Source organism: Eptatretus burgeri, chromosome 10 (assembly GCF_056783735.1).
Source record: "Eptatretus burgeri isolate ZD-2024b chromosome 10, Ebu_testis_v1, whole genome shotgun sequence".
Taxonomy (NCBI): Eukaryota; Metazoa; Chordata; class Myxini; order Myxiniformes; family Myxinidae; genus Eptatretus; species Eptatretus burgeri.
Window position 1 is genome coordinate 68,373,750 of NC_140970.1, and position 22,199 is coordinate 68,395,948.

At 43.1% G+C, this 22,199-nt stretch overlaps 1 protein-coding gene and 1 pseudogene across 1 annotated transcript in view; one reads left to right on the top strand and one right to left on the bottom strand.

Annotated features, from left to right (window-relative positions):
- The window catches only part of LSG1 (large 60S subunit nuclear export GTPase 1), a 41,209-nt gene that overhangs the window by 17,228 nt on the left and 1,782 nt on the right, over window positions 1-22,199 (bottom strand). Inside the window, exons 2-7 of the mRNA XM_085898828.1 lie at window positions 21,450-21,576; window positions 15,476-15,596; window positions 2,847-2,933; window positions 2,418-2,504; window positions 2,200-2,260; window positions 564-734 (exon numbers count right to left, since the gene is read on the bottom strand). Of these exons, the coding sequence (XP_085754954.1) occupies window positions 564-734; window positions 2,200-2,260; window positions 2,418-2,504; window positions 2,847-2,933; window positions 15,476-15,596; window positions 21,450-21,576 (654 nt within the window). The remainder of the gene's footprint in view (window positions 1-563; window positions 735-2,199; window positions 2,261-2,417; window positions 2,505-2,846; window positions 2,934-15,475; window positions 15,597-21,449; window positions 21,577-22,199) is intronic.
- On the top strand, window positions 11,204-13,820 carry LOC147018783 (uncharacterized; annotated as a pseudogene).

Sequence of the window (22,199 nt, forward strand, 5' to 3'; positions counted from 1 at the left end):
CCATCTGAACTGATGGCTCACGGTGCTTGGAACTCAGGTTCACATCACATTTACATTGTAGATTATGCATATGTCGATTGTCTACCAACGAAGTTGTAATTCCTAATGTCTGCATGCGATTTCTGCACAAACTCCTCTATGAGCCTCAGATAAATGAAAAAATAAAAATTAAAAGTACAACAGTGGAACAAGTACAACAGCATAATAATTGGATAATTAAGACATATGCACACTACTTAATGAGTGATGCTCCAATGTCGTCATGGGTCTGATTGCCACTACTGACGAGTAGTCTCATCTGACAGTCTGTACTATGGAAGATTCTTTGGACCAGAGCTCACAGTAAGCCAGCTTAATAAAGTGGTGAGGTGATTTACTTGCTTGAAAAAAACTTGCAAGTTATGCCGCAGGGCGTGCTCCACTCACAGACACAGGCTTTAAATGCTGGTCCAGTGTTATCACTGTTGACCACTGCCATGCCAGTGAACTACCACCGACACCATGACAAACTCGCAAAAATAACTCTCCATTGGCTTCACCTACAATTTGGCATTAACACCTACCAGTTGATCAAGCCGGTCACACTCAGCAAGTGCTGACCAGAATGCAGCATGGACGCCAAGACCTTCAAAGAAGCGGGCCCAAGCCTGCCGCTGTGTGGCATTTAACAGATCCGCCTTGTTCAGCAAAATGAGGTTCTCCTTTTCAGGGGAAACCTCATTTACGTACCGCTCCTGCAACACTCACACAGCACACCGAAGACAGTCAGAACTCCAACTGCTGTTTGGCAAGTGAGAGGTTACTCTTTTTCTCTGACGAATGGTTAATGCCCGAAACGTCAGCTTCTCCTTGCTTCCAATGACAGTTAGCACACTTTGATCAATGTTCCGTTGAATCCACTCATTGCTCTATCCGTCCGCCAATGCCGATAGACTTTAACCTTCTGGTGCAAGACTAGTTATTCATTGTTTCAGCCAAAACATCTTCAGAATTGTATTTACAGATCATGAACGGCACCGTAACGTGAGGTTAGTTGTGCATATTATTCAGTATATTCAAATCACCAAGTGCTTTTTCCAGCCTTTTTAAAAGCAAGTCTCATGAAGCTTTGTGTTTATTTTTTAAACTTTCTTTGATACACTGAGATGTAATCCTCCATAAAAACAATGGAGTCGGAGCCCTTATGATCATCAGGATTCTTCAATTTCATTATATTTACCTCCACCACCGAAGGTGGATGAAGGCTACGTTTTCACCCCTGTTTGTTTATCTATCTGTCTGTCTGTCTGTCTGTCTGCCTGTGGGCAGGATAGCTCAAAAAGTTACGGATGGATTCGGCCAAAACTTTGTGGACAGGTAGGGTTCTCATCATGTGCTGCCTTTTTGGCTGCTGGTTGCATCATTGGTTAGGGGTACACAGAAAAATACAGATTTCTATGCCACTGATGTAGTGCCCCAATTACCAGTATACTGGTGCTCATTTCACCGACCTCGAAAGGTTGACAGGCTGAGTCAACCACCTGGTGTTAATTCAGTGAACAATGGGACTCAAACTCAGGACCCAAGGATCCCAAGCCACCACCCTAACTGCTAAGCCAACACCAGGCTAACAGGTAGGGTGTGACGAGAACAAATTGATTCGACTTTGGTGACGATCCGGATCCAGATACTATAATTTTAAGTGACTTTTCAACGTTGAGAGATAGGACCAAAAACAGTCGATAGCACGATATCTCAAAACTTGGTGGATGAGTTGGGTAGGTGACAAGAACAAAGCAATTAGATTTTGGTTCAGGTCCTGATGCAGATCCGACCTATCAGTGGGATACAAAACATAAACCGTTCAGCTTGGCGGAGGTACGTATATGCTCTACCACCAAGTTCCATTTTTGTTTTGTATGCAACACAATTGTTTTAAAGCCAGTTGGATTCAGCTCAAAATTGATTGTGTTTGGCCGTGGTCAATCAAGGATACGCCTCAGATCCTACACTGAGTATGCGAGGTAGCTTAACTGCACAATACCACGATTGCCATCATTGCGCGCGCGCGCGCACACACACACACACACACACACACACACACACACACACACACACACACACACACACACACACACACACACACACACACACACACACGTAAAAAAAAAAAAAAAAACATTCGGTCTTTCTTTGTCTCAAAATGGTAAATTTATTTACCAAGTCTTCACAGCGAAAAAGCAGGGGATTTCTGGCATCAACAATCTGCACCACAATGTCACTGCAGCGAGAATAACAAAACAAAGGTATTTGTTTTAATTTTGTCAATCCTACTAATAAAGCAATCTTTTCAGATGGAATCAGAACTTTCATGTACTTTACACAATTTCCTGATTTAAAAAATCGGTCCAAATATATATTAAACAAATAATGCTTGCCTCCTCTCAATGACTCTCCACAGCTGGCGCCAAAACTCAAGGTTCTTCTCAAATGGAGTAAGAGTCAAGTTTTCCTTCTCTTGCAACCTGCAATAGAAAGCATTACTTTGTTCTTTCTTTTAAAAGTCCCAAAGTCTCCACAAACCTGCCCAGGATGCATACGTTTTCCCAGAATTCACACCTTGTTACCTCCCCAAATCCAAGCTGAATGCTCACTTCCATTCCTTCATCTCTCCAACTTGTCTGTGGAACCGACTGTGTGTCTGCTGTCTAAAGGCTCTCTTCCCAGTCCTTAAAAGTGTGCTGTCTTTCTCTGAACCTGTTGCCCTTGCCCACTATTGTTTACCTCCTCCATGAGCCAGGATTTCTGTGTACCATTTTATTTATTTATTCATAACAATAAGTAATGGTGATGGCCCAGTCATTCACCTGGCAAGTTGCCTTCTCCACTCCAGAAAGCTGTCTCTTTCATCTTGGGCCAGTTCTTCTGCCGTCATCTCGGCGTACCACGTTGGTCTGCATTGTGGTACACATACAAGTACAATTAATTATTGTGAGAAGTGACAATTTCATAACGATGTGCCAGGATAGGTAGATTAAAGCAAAATAAATATCACAATGTCGAGTTCTATGTTGACCAAATTCTTGATAAAGCCAGATTAAAATGGAAACTGCCGTTATGGTGGCTGCAGAGCCAGGACTTCAGGCCAGCTGTCTCATATACATAAGCTCAAGATATGAAAGTATTTTCTAATACTCATCTTGGTGCCAAAGCCAAGAATAAATTTCAAATGCTTTATTATATCGATGCAAGTAAAATACAAATACAAAAACCTAACTGCAACGCACAATCACATAAAGTAATTAGTCATCCAAAACAATAACTTTTTTCCTTTCAGCCTCGAAGGTGCATACACAAGGAACTTTGATGCAGGAGAAGGCCGTACGGCCCATAAAGTTTGAGTAGCATGAACACAATCGAACAATTTAACAACTTCAATTCGCTGTGAGGGTGGTTGGTGGAGAAGTGTGGATGAGAACAGTGGGGACAGGCACAGAAATCATGCAACCGTTATCACGTTCACTTTTTCAAGACACCATCTCACACAATCATAACGACTCAGTGACAATGATTCCTGCCAATATCCCCTTCATCCCCAATGCCTTGCACTCTGTACCTATGCAATTAGAAATTAATCCTATTTACTTACTGTTTATGCTGCCATGACATTTCTAGGTAAACTATTCCATACATTACATACTCTCTGAGTGAAAGACCCTTGCCTGACTCTTCTTTCCTGCTAAGACTCTTCTTCACTCTCAAGTGATAAACTGGTCTTATTCACTGTCGATTGTATGAATAACTCTGCACTTATTTTGTCTACACCCTTTATTATCTGGAACATTTCTGTTTATAGTCAGGTCAGGTCAGCTATGGGAGCAAGCGCCGAAGCAGCGCGTTGCTGCGTCCACTTTCCACCGGTACTCCAGGGCCCTTCGTGTGGCCACCCCCCAGGGAGATGCCTGGCCCATCCGCATCTCCTTGAGATTCTGATCAACCTGCTGCAACCACGAGGAACATCGTCGGCCCATTGCCCTCCTCAACTCATGAGGCTCCCTTGCTGAGAGAATCTGGTGAGCAGGATCAGTGTCAGAAAGACAAGCCACATGTCCATACAGACGAAGCTGATGCTCATGGACTATGCAGGCAACAAATCTCATTTGAGTCTCTCTCAGCAACCGCTCGTTGGACACAAAGTCCAACCAGCGATAGCCAAGGATTCCCCGAAGAGACCTGGTACCAAAGGAATTAAGTTGTTGTCTCAGATTCCTGATCAGAGTCCAAGTCTCACATACGTAGAGCAAGACTGGAAGCACCAAGGACCTAAAGACTCAGACTTTTGTCCTCCTGCACAGGTACCGGCAGTGCCACACCCCATGATCCAGTGAATTCATGACTCCCCAGGCCCGACCCAGACGTCGGTTGACCTCTGGCTCACAGCCAGCAGATACATGAATATCACTGCCAAGGTAAGTGAATCTCTCAGTGACCTCAACATCCTCACCACAAACAGGCCAAGACAGGACAGCAGGATCCTAGATGTCATTGAAAGCCTGGATCTTAGTTTTGACCCAGGAAACCCATAATCTCAGTGGCTCCAACTCCTCATTCAGCACCTCGAGGACCTCCAAAAGGATATCTAGAGTCTCCACAAAGATGACTGCATCATCTGCAAAATAAAGGTCAGAGATCTGGACATTCCCAAGTGATGCACCGCAGCTTGATTTCTCCGAAATGCTCCCCAGAATCCAATCCATACAAGCGCTGAAAATGTTAGTACACACCTCTGACGAACTCCAGTAACAATGGGAAATAATTCGGAGATGGTACCACCACATCTCACAGCACTCTCAGTACCAGAGTATAGTTCAGACATCAGATTGATCAGTTTTGGTGGCACCCCACGAAAACCAAGAATCCTCCAGAGGGCATCCTGATTCACTGAATCAAACGCTTGACAGAGATCAACATCGGCTGCAAGCAGCCCCTGCCGAAACTCTCGTCTGCATTTGGTGAGGACCCGAAGATCAAGGATACAGTCAATCGTTGACCTTTTTGGTGTAAAGCCTGACTGCTGTGGATGCTGCTGCTCAAGGAGATGGTGGTGAACCCTATCATTAATTATCTGAGCAAAGACCTTGCCCGGCACTGAGAGTAGCGTCAGCCCTCGGTAGTTGTTGCAGTCCTGGCAATTACCCTTCCCTTTTCAGAGAGGGACAACAACGTCCCTCTTCCAGTCAGTTGGGATGATGCCTGTGTTCCAGGAAGAGCACAGAACTGCATGCAACAACACGAGTACAGCATTTCCACCAGCCTTGAGAAGTTCAGCATGGATGCCACAAATCCCAGGAGCTTTACTCAATTTCAACCGGTTCATCGCAGCCTGTGTTTCCACAAACGACGGTGGATCACAGTTGATTGGAAGGTCAGCAATAGGGATAGTAACACCATGAACATGCAACTCAACAGTTGGTGGGTCAGCCTGGTACAGCCTATCAAAGTAACCAGCCCAGCGGGCCTTCACTTTGGATTCCTCTGTGAAGAGCCCACCACCCTCCGCTCGAACTGCAGTACACTGCGGGATGGGCTTGGAAGACGCAATGCGCAAATTCTCCTGTAAGCAGGACGAGAATCACATGACCACAGGTGATGCGCTACCCCCTTACAGATTCCTCGCACATAGGCCTCCTTGTCCACCCTTAGCACACGTAGGGTTTTACGCCTCAGCTCCCTGAACAGCTCAGCTCTGCCATTCAGCCTGGCCCTGTGACTCTGGTCAATGGTATCCAGTTTCCCTTGAGACACAAAATTTTTCTTCGCCCTCAGGTGAGTTCCAAGACATCCACCGGCAACATCAAGGATGGTAGTCTTGAAGGCACTCCACAACACTTTGGGATTCCCCAAAGCACCCAGACCCCCCAAATCCCCACTCAGCTTGTTCGCAAACTCCTCAGCTATCCTCTCATCCTTGAGCTGCCAACATCCAGCCGAGGTTGGGATGGTACCATTCTCCTGGATTTAAGCTGCAACTTCAGAGTTGCGACAACAAGCCGGTGGTCAGTAATGAGGAAATGAGCACTCCGGTCGACCCTGCAGTTCTGGATTATCCTCCAGCCACCATCAACGAGCACATGGTAAATCTCCTTTGCCACATGACCAGTGTTAGAATACCCAATCCAGCGATGAGCCTGTGGGTGAGGAAACCATGAACCAGCCACCCTAAATTCATGACTTCCAGCAAAGTCAAGCAACTTGGTGCTCTTCTGGTTCATAGTTCCAGACCCCAGGGAACCAACACATGCCTCATAACCATCCCTATCAGTTCCAGTTGATGCATTGAAATCCCCCAATACTCAAAGAGAATCTCGCCTGGGGCACTGATCAACCACAGACTCGAGCATGGCATAGAATGCGTCTTTCATGGTGAAATCACACCTCAGTTGGAGCACATACAGAAACCAGGGAAATGACACCCAAGGAGTGATGAATCCTTAGTCTCACAATACGATCATTGACCGGTGTTACCTCAATCATCATTGGAGTCAGCTTATTGGACATAGCTACAGCAACTCCTTGGGCATGGTAGTCATCAAAGCCATCAGACCAATAGTCCGAATAACCACCCACCATGATCTCGCTGCAATCTCGTCTCCGAACCTCAGAGAGTGCTGCAATACCGATCTTATAGTATCCACTTGTAACCACCAACTTTCTAATGTATCAAGTCCGAGTCATGGTGTTGGCTTCACGGTTAAAGTAGCCCCATAACAGTTAAAGTTCTCTTAATTAAGTTCCCGTTAAATTAAGCAGTGAAAGTTCCCTTACTTTAACCTTAACAGTTAAAGTCGCCCCCATAACGGTTAAAGTTCCTGCTGATGAAAAGTAGCCCCATAACATGATGCTGCCACCACCATGCTTGACAGTAGTGATGGTGTTGACTGAATGATGTGCAGTGTTATGTTTGCACCAGAATTAACGCTTTGAATTTCGATTAAAACGATCAATTTTTGTCTCATCTGACCACAAAACTTTTCTCCACATGCCTGCAGTATCAAGATGATTTTTCACAAACTCCGTACAAGCTTTGAGATGTGTATTTCAGTAACGGCTTCTTTTTTGCCACCTGTCCATAGAGGTCAGCTTTGTGAAGGAAAAGGGATATTGATTGATGAACAATGACCTCCATCTCAGACATAGGGCCTTGCAGATCTTTCAAAGTCATGATTGGATTGACAGTGACATCCCAAACCAGTTTCGTACTTGTCCGTCTGCTAAGTTTGGCCGGACAACCTGATCTGGGTAGAGTCTGGGTGGTATGTTACATATTCCACTTCTTAATGATGGATTACACCGTACTCAAAGGGATAATGACTAATGAGTGACTGAAATCTTCTTACAACCCTCTCGTGAATGGTGCTTCTTCACCACTCTATGTCTGACTTCTTTGGAAAGCTCCTTGGTCTTCATGTTTGCCTTGTTGGTTGACCAAGTGAGTTGCATCTTAAAACTCTTGAGATTAGTGGGGTGGGGCTTAATTTTAATTGAAACCACTGATTACACACAGGTGAAACATATTACACTTATTTTGTAACCTTTCAAACAACCAATTTGCTCCTGAAGTGATTTAGGGTTAATTAGGCAAAGGGTTTAAATAGTTATGCAACTGAGAATCATCTGATTTTATCTGTCAATCTAACTTATTCACATTTTATCTGCATTTTTTCGCTTTATCACTTTGGAGTCGTTTGTGGAAGACTATATATTATTAAGTTTGACTTGAAAACATCATGAAATAAGTTCAGGTGGCATCAAAATGTGAAAACTTTGGAGGGGGTGAATACTTTTGCAGGCCACTGTTTAGGAAACTTTAAACAGTTCAGTATAAGGCGATGAGATTGATTGTCATCTTACTGAACAACGGTTTATGGAGGTAGATAATACAACTTCAAGCCTGGTGTTGGCTTAGTGGTTAGGGTGGCTGGCTTGGGATCTTAGGGTCCTGAGTTCAAACCCCGTTGGCTGATGAATTAACACCAGGTGGGGTTGACTCAGCCTGTCATCCTTCCGAGGTCGGTGAAATGAGTACCAGTGTACTGGTATAGGGGCACAGCATCAGCGGCGTAGTCGCACCCCAACAAATTCATAGCTACCCAGCAGCCAAGCTGCCACATGCAAGAATAATAATTATAATACATGACGCTACTTTCAACCAGGAAGATCATGCAAACAGGAGTCTGTGAAGAAAAGTATCGAGAGCAATAAATTCTGCGAAAACAAGTTTCTACACTTGAAAGATTGAACACTTAAATTGGAGTCAGGGCAATGGCACCGCCAAATCAGTCATATTACTGGAGAAAAAAAGCAATCTTTTTGTCTTCCAGAAAGCAACAAATCATTCCTTGAAGTAGTAAATGAACTTAACTAACACTTTGCTCAAATTTAACTCCTTCAAACCTGTCTGCAGTGATGCCTTATTTACCAGCACCTTCGCCACCATGATCATTGAGCGACACTCGGCGTTTACTAGTTTGTGTCAACTCAACACATCCGAAGCCAGTCATCCAGCTGACTGTCCTGCATGACTCCTCAAGGAATTTGTGTACGAGATATCTCAACCACCGACTGAAATTTTTAAATTTATGCCTCAGATCTGGATGTTTTCACCACAGCTTGAAAATTGCGTCAGTATTCACAGTGTGAAGAGTACTCGCGTCACTAGCTATGATCAGCTCTGCCCGATCTCGATCACGCCTGCACGTCACATGAGTATTTGAGGGATTTATTGCTGACTGAGTGATAAGGGACATGCAGCATAGCATTAATCACCAACAGTATGGCAACATGAAGGGAAGTTCAATCATGCACTACCTTGTGAGTTTGCTTGACAGTATTCATGGTGGTATTTACAAACTTGGCAATTACGTGAACCTGTGTGCCATTGACTTCAGCAAAGCTTTTGATCATATAAAATCAATAAAGCACTTGGAGTTGATCACGTGATTTTGCAGATTTCATCGATTTCATTCCCTGTTCAACTGGAGATCGATGATGTCCCACTTGAAGTTGTCTCTTCTCTCAAACTCCTTTGTGTAATCATTCAAAATAACCACAAGTGGCATTAAGTGCAACGCCATGTCAACAATGCTTCCCGACGACATTACATCTTGAACAAATTGAAGAAAAATGGCCGGAGTCAAAGCTGATGATTATAGTTTTGATTTACAAAACGTATATTCTCCCGATGCTTGAATTTGGAGCACCTGTGTGGTCTCCTGGGTATTACTGTAGCCCAACCCAATGTATCGGACACATCCAGAAGAGAGCGCAATGTGTCAATGATTTTCTAAACATCTTACCTTACAATGAACTTTTGAACACTTTCAATGTTGACTCACTTTCTGATTGGTGCAACACAATTATCACTCGTGATTTCACAGGCAGGGTTATTTATCAATGTGTGTGCCGTCCTTCGGATGGACGTTAAACAGGCGGCCCGTCTACCAGCATTCATTGGTGAACGATAAAGATCCCACGGTGTCCTTCGTGAAGTCGGTGAGCTATCGCTGGCACCATGAAAAAATTACAAATTCCTGCCCTAACCCACAGAAGGGCAAGGCATCAGAGGTACAGCCAGGCCCTCAGCCAAAGATGCTTCCCCACAACCTGATGTACTGCATACGGAAGAAGAAGAAGAAGAAGAAGAAGAAGAAGAAGAAGTGCATTTATTAATTACATACCATTGGACCGTGAGTACATATACCATTTATGTACTATTGAAATGCGTGCAGGCTAATTACATGCAATTGGAACACAAGCATGTCTACTAAATACATACAATTGGAACACGAGTACGTCCATTAATAACAAACCAATTAGGTGTTGGAACGTATTAATTGCATATGATTGTGTAACATACCAACACACAAAACAAGTCCTGGTAAGGGGCTACAATCTTTGATTGCTCTTTCGAGTTAAGATTTTGACATTATTCCTTTTAGGCCATGGGCCAGATATGGTCCACATGCACCCCCCCCCCACAACCCTTCTACCCCATATTTTTCTGAAGCCTTAGGGTCCCCTGAGCATGAATTCAACTGGTAACAGTGAATAAACTGGGACTCACTATCCATTTTCCAACCATATCTGACGGTACCCTCAAAATGTCAACTTTTCCTCAGTTTCGCACATAAAAAATCCCCTGACTGATAAGATCTATGCAGTTGCCCAATAAGCATTAATATTAACAAATTATATATCAAATGAAAGATTATCACATGCAGATTTTCAAGATAGAGTCATCTGTCAAATTTAATAGCGTTATGTTTGTCCCAAGAAGTTATGAAGAGGAGTACCTCGCCTTTCCTTTTGACAACTCAGATATCTGAAATAATAACGTATATTCATGCTCATTTTACCTGACACAAACAAATAAACATTTCTATGATATCACAAATTTTACTACCTTTCTATTGATACCAAAATTGTCCCACACCAACTAAAGATGTACCAGGTCTTAAACATAAGTTCATCACTGTTGCAACACCCAACATGTAGTCACCAGTAAGACGTAAGACTGAGAAAATATTCCTTACTTCACTTAAAGAATACAAATTATAAGTTTATTTAAGAAAAACAATTGAAACTTATTATGTCATGTCCACAAAATGTCATTGTGCATGGATTACGCAAAATATTCATTATGGCTGTCGTCATCACTCTCCAATGCCTGCTCTATATCATCAAATGCATCCATATCTGAATCCTCATGAGAGTCGGTGTCGTCAGGTGTGACTTCAGCAATGTCAGCCAGTTGTCGTGGGAGGACATCTCCTTCATACCACAGAGGATCAAGGTTACCATCCTTTTCCTCCCAACCATGTGCCTGACTGGCCTTCGGAATCTGTGGTTGTGGAATATGCGCGGTCTTCCAAATCCGTACTTGGTGGTTTACTCTCCGAATGTGCTGGGTAAGAGCTCGCTTACAAGGTGGTAAGTTAGCCATATCCACATTCCAGTCATTGACCATCCCATAACGGAGTACAAAACTGTACAAGAATGCTTGCGTGCTGCTGAAGAGGCCACCAGAGAAGTTGGACAGCCTTATGTCATTACTACATTTGACTTGGGAGTTTGCATGAAGGCCGACCCATTAGTGTGGAACTCACCAGCCAAGTAGGAGAGGCACATGATTCTAATTGGCACATTCCACCTCGTATGCGCTTATATGAAGATGATTGCCAAAAAGATGGCTGAGTCTGGGTTTGCAGATGGTCTCCGAGAAGGAGGACTAATCAGTGGAGGGTCTTTGGGCGGTGTGATGTCGGGGAAGCACTACGACAGAGCCCTACATTGTCACAAGATTATGTTGGAATGTCTTGAAAGATTGCTCATAGAGGAGTACCTCAAAGATAAAAGCACTGATGATCTGTTCTCGTCTTTTCTGATCAATCATCAGATAAGCTACGTGCCCTAGTAGATTCCCACAGTCAAGATACTTTGAATGCTGTCTTGATGGACAATTCCATTGTCCAATTCATAGAGCAGTATGCAGAATTCAAAAAAGGAGTCGCAAATGGACGTTTGGGGAAGACTGCCCAGCTGTGGTTGTCATACATGGACCATGTCTGTTTAATTCTATCACACCTTGAAGCCGTAAAGACAAACAACTTTCTTTTGTATGCTGCATCCATCATTCGCATGACGTCTCTTCTTCAGTTTCGATGGACAGAACTATGAAAGGTATCTGACATATTTCTCTGTGTTCATAGCTAATATCGACAACTCACACCCAGGGGCAGTATCACTGATTAAGAGAGGAGCTATCAGTGTCACATGCTCTTTTATCCCTGGCAATCGTTGTGAAGTGGATAAAACCATGGAGGAGACCTTCATGAGGCAGGTACATCTGGACTACTCACCAACTACCAGGCCTACCAGAGATGGGTTAGGACAACACATGCAAGGTCTCTTTATGTTGATGCTGCACTTGGAATGGCTCACATGTTGGACAGTGGAGAGGGAACAAAGCATCGTGATACACGTCCGACAGAGGTCACAAAAGGAGAGAAGTTGGTGAAAAGGGCCAAAGATGCCATAGGAAGTTTTTTTTAATCCTTTTAATATAGAGACAAATGATCAATTGTTGATACTCTCATCAGGAAGTGCTGCATCTGATGCTGTTTCAGACGATGTTCTAAATGCTGAAGCTGTTGGTGAAAAAGCACGGGATGAATTTATTGAAGCTCGACTGAAGAATAGTAAAGATTTGTTTGAGCCTGTGAAGAGACTGAACCTAAAAACTCTGAGTGACATGAATAAGGTATCTAAGATGAAGACAACCAAGAATAAGGTCATACAGTGCAAGCAACAGGGTCATGTCGTCTTTCAACTCTTTGTAAAGTCACAAAACCAGGGCTGACAAGTCGATATGAAAGAACTGTTGACATGTCCATTAACTCCCGTACCATACAGCATCGCTCCAGCTGATGGATATCTTGCTAAGACTGACAAAGCAAAGGCATTTCAAAATCCGATCAAGGATTGTAATGATGCTGATGTACCACCAACCAATGAAACATTGACTCTGTATGATGGCAATGCTTGCTTCTACTACCTGAAAGAAATACCAAGTCATTTTAGTCAGATCTCTTTCAAAGTGTTTGACATCATTGGAAAAACAGGAGATGTGGTATTTAGCACCGATCAATATTTGCCTGACTCAGTGAACTCGAGGGAGAGGCGACGTCGGGGCTGTGGAGAAAAGTTTTTACTTACAGGTGAAGCCACGAAGAGACCACCTGATTGGAAATTGTTCCTGTCAAATGATGAGAACAAGATACAGCTCATCAAACTTCTGCTTAGGCTCTGGAGTGGTGATAACTATGCATCAAGGTTGCATGGAAGGCGAGTCATCTTTGTATGTGAGGGCATCGCATATTTGCTCACATCTGCTGATGGCCAAACAACAATTACAGAGGAGCGACCACTGCTGAAATCAACCCAGGAAGAAACTGACTCTCGTATGATACTGTATGTTCAGTATGCGAGACTCAGAAACTATCAATTTGTCCGAGTGAAAAGTCCAGACTCAGATGTATTTTTCATCCTATTACACTATGCTGCCTCTGGTCATGGTACAACTGTCCTGTTTGACACAGGCAAAGGCAACAAGCAGAGGATGGTAAATGTCAGTGAACTAGCGACAGACTTTGGCCAGGAAAAGTGCACAGCTCTCATGGCACTCCATGCTTATAGTGGCTGTGACACCACCAGTGCCTTCCGAGGAATTGGCAAACTTAAACCTGTGAAAACTCTTCTGCGTTTTCCAAAACATATCTCTACTCTGGAGAAACTGGGCGATGCTTGGGATATTCCTGATGAGCCCATTGATGAGTTGGACACCTTCACGTGTGCCATGTACGGAAGAGCGTCAAAGGTGTCAAAAGTTGATGATCTGCGACTCATTCGTATAAACGAGCTCTGTGCCAGGCAAAGTCGTCTTGTGCCTTCAGGGAATGTTGATATGGCTAACTTACCACCTTGTAAGCGAGCTCTCACCCAGCACATTCGGAGAGTAAACCACCAAGTATGGATTTGGAAGACCGCGCATATTCCACAACCACAGATTCCGAAGGCCAGTCAGAGACATGGTTGGGAGGAAAAGGATGGTAACCTTGATCCTCTGTGGTATGAAGGAGATGTCCTCCCACGACAACTGGCTGACATTGCTGGTCACACCTGATGACACTGACTCTAATGAGGATTCAGATATGGATGCATTTGATGATATAGAGCAGGCATTGGAGAGCGATGACAACAGCCATAATGAATATTATGCGTAATCCATGCACAATGACATTTTGTGGACATGACATAATAAGTTTCAATTGTTTTTTTAAAATAAACTTATAATTTGTATTCTTTATGTGAAGTAAGGCATATTTTCTCAGTCTTACGTCTTACTGGTGACTACATGTTGGGTGTTGCAACAGTGATGAACTTATGTTTAAGACCTGGTACATCTTTAGTTGGTGTGGGACAATTTTGGTATCAATAGAAAGGTAGTAAAATTTGTGATATCATAGAAATATTTATTTGTTTGTGTCAGGTAAAATGAGCATGAATCTTCTTCTTCTTCTTCTTTCGGCTGCTCCCGTTAGGGGTCGCCACAGCGGATCATCCGTATGATCCGCATAGTGATTTGGCACATGTTTTACGCTGGATGCCCTTCCTGACGCAACCCTGGTCGCCTCTTACGACACAGGGGTATAAAATGAGCATGAATATACGTTATTATTTCAGATATCTGAGTTGTCAAAAGGAAAGGCGAGGTACTCCTCTTCATAACTTCTTGGGACAAACATAACGCTATTAAATTTGACAGATGACTCTATCTTGAAAAGCTGCATGTGATAATCTTTCATTTGATATATAATTTGTTAATATTAATGCTTATTGGGCAACTGCATAGATCTTATCAGTCAGGGGATTTTTTAGGTGCGAAACTGAGGAAAAGTTGACATTTTGAGGGTACCGTCAGAAATGGTTGGAAAATGGATAGTGAGGCCCAGTTTATTCACTGTTACCGGTTTAATTAATGCTCAGGGGACCCTAAGGCTTCAGAAAAATATGGGGTCGAAGGGTTGTGGGGGTGGGGGGGATGCACGTGGACCATATCTGGCCCATGGCCTATTTGTTTTTAATCATTATTACAACTAATTTTGTTATTTTATTTTGTTTTTAATGTAAACTGAATACTATCTTCAGACTACTCGTTTGGTACACATACACATACATATCAAGGTGTGTGTGTGTGTGTGTGTGTGTGTGTGTGTGTGTGTGTGTGTGTGTGTGTGTGTGTGTGTGTGTGTGTGTGTGTGTGTGTGTGTGTGTGTGTGTGTGTGTGTGTGTGTGTGTGTGTGTGTGTGTGTGTGGAGAAACTGACCTCAAACAAGGAAATTTGGCCCAACCTTCCCATGATATACTCCTGGGTTATTTTTATTGCTACATCTTTTAAAAAAAACTTAAATCTTGATGGTTCACGAATGTCTAAATATGCCGATCTTGAATGGGTAACCCAGCTTGTTTCTCTGGATACCTGTAACATCACAACAATGGCACCGCTTTTCTCACCGCACTCGTTGGGGCATTTCCTAAGAAGGAATTTCTTCCCATGGATGCCAACCTCTCGGGATTATCCATGCTTTCATCCTTTGAAATGCTGAATTTCAAACAAGAAAGCAGCATGTACCATTTTACAAGTCTTTGGTATTACTCGGTCGGGATTTGAACCACCATCATCCCAGACTGAGAGCGGACGCTCTGACCATTACACCACCAATCTTTCCTCCCATAGTCTCTCACAATTAGGAGACAAAAGAAAAATCAATACAGAATATGGAATACAAACTCAGGATCACTGTACTTTCAGCAATATGCTCAGTTATTGGATCGTGAGCAGAAAGTAGGTCATGCTCGATATTTGTAAAACCAGTACCTTCGGGGAACAGAGAGAAACCGCTTATTATCTTCCTGTGCCTTGAGGATCTGCTGGGTTTCTTCATAGCTTGGCAACCCCGTATCAACTCCAGGGGATAAAACCTTCACATTCAGCTTTTCTGCATTTCACAAAAAAAAAATGGCATAAATAACCAAAGAAATGTCATGTACTTGAGAACAAGAGCTGATGGTGTCTTTACTTTTGTTTACCTGGAAGTTGGGAAAGGGAGGAGTCCAACCCACCTCTTAAATAAATAAATAAATAAATAACATGCATATCTGGAACCATTTGCACCAAGTTGTCCTTCCCACTTCCCTCCCCCTTTTAATTTAAAGCTCGGGGTTGTTTGTATACAAAAGGGCAAGCTTCAAAATAAGGTCATTAAACAAGGTTCAAATGTTGTTTTCCATTTTGAAATCCGTTTTTTGGGAGGATACCAAGGTTTTTTTTTGGGGGGGGGGGTAGGGATAGATAATTAACTTACTCACTTATTACACTGAACAACAAAAATTTTTTACTGGAGATGTGTAAAGTGATTTAGACTAATTTGGGTACGCTGATTTCAAAAATCATAACCGTTTTGCTGTATCACGTCAGGATTTTCAGTAACAGAAATATTCCCATTGCCTAGAAGTCAGGATTTCAATGAAATTTACAAAAATTCATTTATTCATTTATTTCATCATGAATGCTTCAAAATTAGAGAAATTACAGAAAAACTCCACTAGAATGTAATTAAAAATGCTTTAGGCATTTGGCTTTGCGTTTGTGCTGCTCTGTGTCAGTTTCACGATGCAGGAACCAGCAGAAATCGCCCATCATGTTCGGGTTGTGCCGCCCTTGGTAACGCGTCTCCATGAGTGAAATCTCTTGGTGGAATCGCTCGCCGTGCTCGTCCGAGACTGCTCCCAAGTTGTCAGGGAAGAAGTTCAGGTGCTGGTGTAGGAAATGGATTTTCAGGGACATCCTGGAGCCAAGTTTCCTGAAGGACTCCAGCAGCTGCTGCACTATTTTTTCATAGTTGTCCGCGCGCTCGTTCTCCAAGAAGTTGTCCATCACAGCTTTGAAGCTCCTCCACGCTGCCAGCTCTTTGGGGTTTAGAGTTGTCGGAAAAGTTTCGTCCTTCATAATCTGTCGGATTTGCGGTCCAACAAAGACACCAGCCTTGATCTTGGCCTCCGACAAGGTGTTGCCAAACTTTTCCTTGAGGTATAAAAACCCACGCCCATTCAGATCCATTGCCCGTACAAAACTTTTAATCAAGCCGAGCTTTATGTGGAGTGGTGGAAGGAAAACCTTGGCTGGGTCGACAAGGGCGACATGCTTCACGTTGTGTCGACCAGGTACATGCTCTTTTCGCTCTTCCCAATCTTTCTTCGTTCAGTGATTCTTGTCGTCTCTGCTATCCCAGAGACAAAGGAAGCACATGTATTTCGTGTAGCCTGACTGCAGCCCTAACAACAGCGCCACCACTTTCAAGTCTCCGCAGATGTGCCAGTTGAAGTCACTGTACTTGATGGAATCAAGCAGCTGCCGCATAGTCTCATAGGTCTCTGTCATGCCGAGCAACGTGAGCCAGTGGGACTGATGGTTTCTCGTTGCCATTGTGGAGCAAAACAGCCTTCAAGCTGTTCTTCACCGAGTCGATGAAGAGGCGCCAGTCTGCAGGATCGTGATCACACCCAAGTTCTTTCAACAGACCGTTGATGTCACTGCAGAATGTCATCGTGTCTTCCATCTCAAAGAACTCAGCCATGTCTCTGTGACGTGCTCTGAACAAGGATATCTTGGTGTTAGGTTCAAGTAGATTCCACTGCTGCAGCCTTGATCCAAGCAGCTCTGCCTTCGCCTTTGACAGTGAGAGATCTCTTACAAGATCATTTAAGTCTCCCTGGTTCAGAAGGTGTGATTCTTGAGTGTCGGGTTCAAAAGGTTCATCATCACCATCCTCTTCACCACTGCTTACAGCTATGTTCTGATCAGCTGGAGGTGTTGGAACGGGGTTCTCGTCATCATGAGGCACAGGTTTACGAGCAGAGACGCAGTCAGCGTACTTGATGTGACCTTTATTCTTCTTGTTGAAGCCGGCGATGCTTGTGCAGCAGAAATAACAATCATCATGATTATTCTGTGGCTCACGCCATATCATGGGCACCGCAAATGGCATGCTCGCGCGCTTGCCCACCAACCACTGAGTCAAGGTTGTGTGACAGCTTGTGCAGCAGATGTGTGGTGCCCAGCTCTGTTCTTGGTCCCCCACCTTACACCCGAAGTAGTGAAAGTAGGCGGCCTTCATTTTCACTGCTGTAGATATACTTCGCTGTTGATCTTTTTTGGTATACCGACCACAGACATAACAGAAGTTGTCAGGATGATTGGTACAGGAACGCCTACTCATCTTTATCTGAAAGAAAGAAATATAACACAAGTTAACAACAATTGTACGAAATAGACATGTTAAAGACATATGTAAATTTCATTGAAATCCTGACTTCTAGGCAATGGGAATATTTCTGTTCCTGAAAATCCTGACGTGATACAGCAAAACGGTTATGATTTTTGAAATCAGCGTACCCAAATTAGTCTTAATCACTTTACACATCTCCAGTAAAAAAAAATTTTTGAAATTTGTTGTTCAGTGTTGTCCTCTTCGTCCCGATGGGACATGAGGCTGTAAGGAAGAACCAATCCTTTCACTTCTTCAGACGGAATGGGCTGCTGAGGCAATTTCCTTGGCGAGGCGACACAATCCTCGATGGGTCGTCATTCCGACACAGATTTACTCGAATGGCTCATTCTTCCCACCAAGCTGGTATTCATTTTACCTACCTCGGAAGGATGACAGGCTGAGTGAACCCACCTGGTGTTATTTTAATGGTGAGACAGGGGGCTCAAACTCAAGACTCGATGATCGTAAGCTAGCCACCTCAACCATTAATCCAACAGCAGGCTTTTTGATTCATTAAGAAAGGCTATTCTAATAGGTGGATGTTTAAAAAAAACAAAAAACAGTTAGACTTGTGGAAGATCTACAACACAGAAGAGAACAGTCCAGAACACAATGGAAAGTGAGGAAAACCACAAATAGCAGGGTAGCGAGACCCAATAAAGAGGGGAAAGGGGGGGATTGAGGATGGTAAGAGACGATTGGAGAAAAGAATGATGCACATTTGTGTGAGTCAAGGGTAAAGTAGGAAGGCCTAACCAACAGGGGCAGACTCAAAGTTCAAAATAACCAAATCCAAATCTCTCATACTAGCACTTATGGAATAAATAATAAATAAATTCGTAAAGGATAGAAATATTATTTCACAAAGACATTCCCAATGGTATTTAAGGAGAAAAGGGGGGGAGCGGGGGTGAGCTGTTCTCTCAAATCCATGGTGGTCCACGACAGGCCATAATCAAGCACCATGTCAGAAGAGATGTAAACTCGAGGGGGAGCAATCAGGAGAGTGCAAAACCTCCGCCGCCAATACTGCCGGGTCACTCAAGTGAACCTTATATCTTATTCATTAAATATGATGTCAACAGTGCTGAGAATTATAGTTCTTTTCTCCATTTTTTTTTTGGGGGGGAGGGGGGGTTGGAAATCACTTAAAACATGTAAAAATGCAAAAAAAAAAAAAAATCAAAATTTTGTTGAAAAAAGTTGCAAATTTTTTTTCTCTAACAATTTTTTTTTTGGGGGGGGGGTTGGAAATCACTTTAAACATGTAGAAATGAAAAAAAATTCTTTTGGGGGGGGTAACAACCTTTTGGGGGGGGTTGGAAATCACTTAAAATATGTAGAAATGCAAAAAAAAATTTTTTCTAATTTTTTTTTGTTTGGGGGTGGAACAATTTTTTTTGGGGGGGGGTTGGAAATCACTTAAAACATGTAGAAATGCAAAAAAAAAATTTTTTTTTTCTCTAACAGTTTCTTTTTGGGGGGGGGGTGGGTTGGAAATCACTTAAAACATGTAGAAATGCAAAAAAAAAAAATTTTTTTTTCTCTAACAATTTTTTTTTTGGGGGGGGTCCAAGTCCAAAATGTAATGGCATGATCCTTGGACCATACCTAACCCCCCCCCACCAAGTTTCGTCAAAATCCGTCGAGGAGTTTTTCCGTCATACTGTTCACAAACAAACAAACAAACAGAAAGGGGTGAAAACAGTAACCTCCATCCATCTTCGAAGATGGCGGAGGTTAACAATGTCGAAAATAAAGTTCAGTGAAAGAAGCAATGGTTTGCTCACTCAGCTGGTGCAAAGTGGACTGAATCTTGGCAATCAAACTGGAAAATAATATTATCTCCTCATGACACTTACCACCTCGGTTAAAGTTCGAAAGTCAAGTTACAGAATGCTCACGGTGCAATGGACGGAAACAAAAGCAGAACGTGCTTCAATCGAAACACTCACGTGCATCGAACTGTCGTTCACTTATGCTCGGAGTTTGTGTTACAAAACATGACAAATACCGCTATAACAAACCAGACCGAGGTCGATGGTGTGCCATTGCAAATATCCACGCTTCCCACCTCAAGAAAAGTTGAAAGATGGCCAAAAGTTTCACCAGGAATAACCCAATATCAAATTATGAGTTAAAAAAAATAAAAAATATATATTGTTTTGACCCCTGTGGCCCTCAGTCCACACCCCATGGGGGCATGAACTGTGAGTCAAATCCAAAAACTCATTAAATTGCATGCCCCCCCCACCCCCAACAATGTTGATTGTATCTACAAAGTTTCATTAGAAAATGCAAAAAATGTGTCCGTAATTGCATTTTTTGGTATTTGACCTTTTGACCCCACCCAAGGAGGCAAGGTCAAAATCGATACTGCTGTTGCACCTTTGTTTGAAAGTGTGGGGATAAAAAACAGCTTAAAACAGTTTTTCATTGTTATCAACAGGGACAGAGAGCATCCTGTTGCCAGAAGATGCAAAACAAAGAAAACACATGAGAAACCAATTTGAACCCATTGCTTGGAATGTAAGGAACCCGGGTTCATAATCCCATACTCCATTGTGTGTTTGTCGAATGTCTCCGAATATCCTTGTAATTCAGGTAAAAGTACAGTGATCTTTGTTCACTCATGGGTTTATCCTGTAAGTGATATGTGTACACCATGTAAGCTCTTCTATGAGCCTTGGATCACTATAACGATGAATCATCATCACACCATTTTAGAGCCTTTACCCCTGAGCAGGGGACAGCTTTTTGCGGGCTCCAATCATGATACCCCTTTTTCTTGTGGCGATGTTTTTACGGCCAGTTGCCCTTCCTGACGCCAACCCTTTAGTCGCCTTCGACCCTGAAGGGATAATTACCAGTATACTGGTGCTCATTTTGCCGACCTTGGAAGGATGACAGGCTGAGTCAATTCCCCTGAAGTTAATTCAATAGACAGCGGGGCTCGAACTCAGGACCCCGAGGATCCCAAGCCACCACCTAAACCACTAAGCCACACCAGGCTTACTATAACGATGAATGATAATTTAAAATAAAACTTAATACGAGTCCTAGTCACCACCCAATTGAAAATTTTTAAGCGAAATAAACAATTAACCCCGAGTAATGCATTCACTTATTGAATCATCTTCTTTAGTATGCAGCACAAGGCTGCAGGGTAGCATCATTGACCGTGGTTGTGTAGCTGATGCAGTGCCCCTGTAGATTAGGGCAGGAATTGGTAATTTGTTCAGGTTGCCGGCGAAAGCTCGGCTATTCGCGAAGGGCACCGTGCCATCTTTATCCTCCACCACCTAATGCCGGCAGACAGTACGTCCAGTTTAACGTCCATCCGAGGGACGGCACACACCTGATGTTTTTTGGCACACACCTGCTCAGGGGACAGTTTTTCAGCTGGTTCAGGATTCAAACCCAGGCTAGACAACTTCGAGGTAAGTGTGCGTACCTCTAGGCCACCCTGCCAGCCTACTTCTTAAATCAAGAACATGCTTCGCTGGGAAAAGGTGAACTGACCAGCTGTAAACTCTGCGCCTGCCAGCTGCGCCGTGAGGAGGAAATCATCAATGGAGCTCTGCTCAGTTATGGAGCAGAGGTTGAGGCGATCCGAATCACCCTCATCGTTTAGCTCGCTGGTGTGAAGCTGTGGCACAAAGCGCAGGTACAATGTCAATACAAAGTTGTGATCTATAAAGAAGCATTCATTAGCCCGCACTCATGAAGTGGAGGAACCGATCGCTAAGCGATCGGTTCCGTATGTGCGTACGTACATCAAACTATGTACTGTATGTACATGCCTGCATTTTGTTATTTCATTTTCTCTGGAACTGCTTAGCGGATCGACACGAAATCTTCACCACAGATGCAACTAGAGGGGGAGCACTCGGTAGAATGCAAAACCTCTGCCGCCAATACTGCTAGGTCACTCAAGTGAACCTGATATCCTATTCATTCAATTTGACGTCAACAGTTCTCACAGAGTTATAGTTTGCAACTTTCCCTTTTACTTTTAACTTTTACATACTCAATTCATTCGTCATAACTAGATTCCTTGAGACAGAAATTGATTTTACGTGGGTATATCCACCTGAAGTTCCAAAATAAGCCGCAATTATAGTTTTGGCATGTTTTTTGTTGGAAATCACTTATAACATGTAGAAATGCAAAAAAAAAAAAAATCGAAATTTTGTTGAAAAAAAAAGTTGCAAAAATTTTTTTTTCCCTCTAATAATTTTTTTTGGGGGGGGGGTTGGAAATCACTGAAGA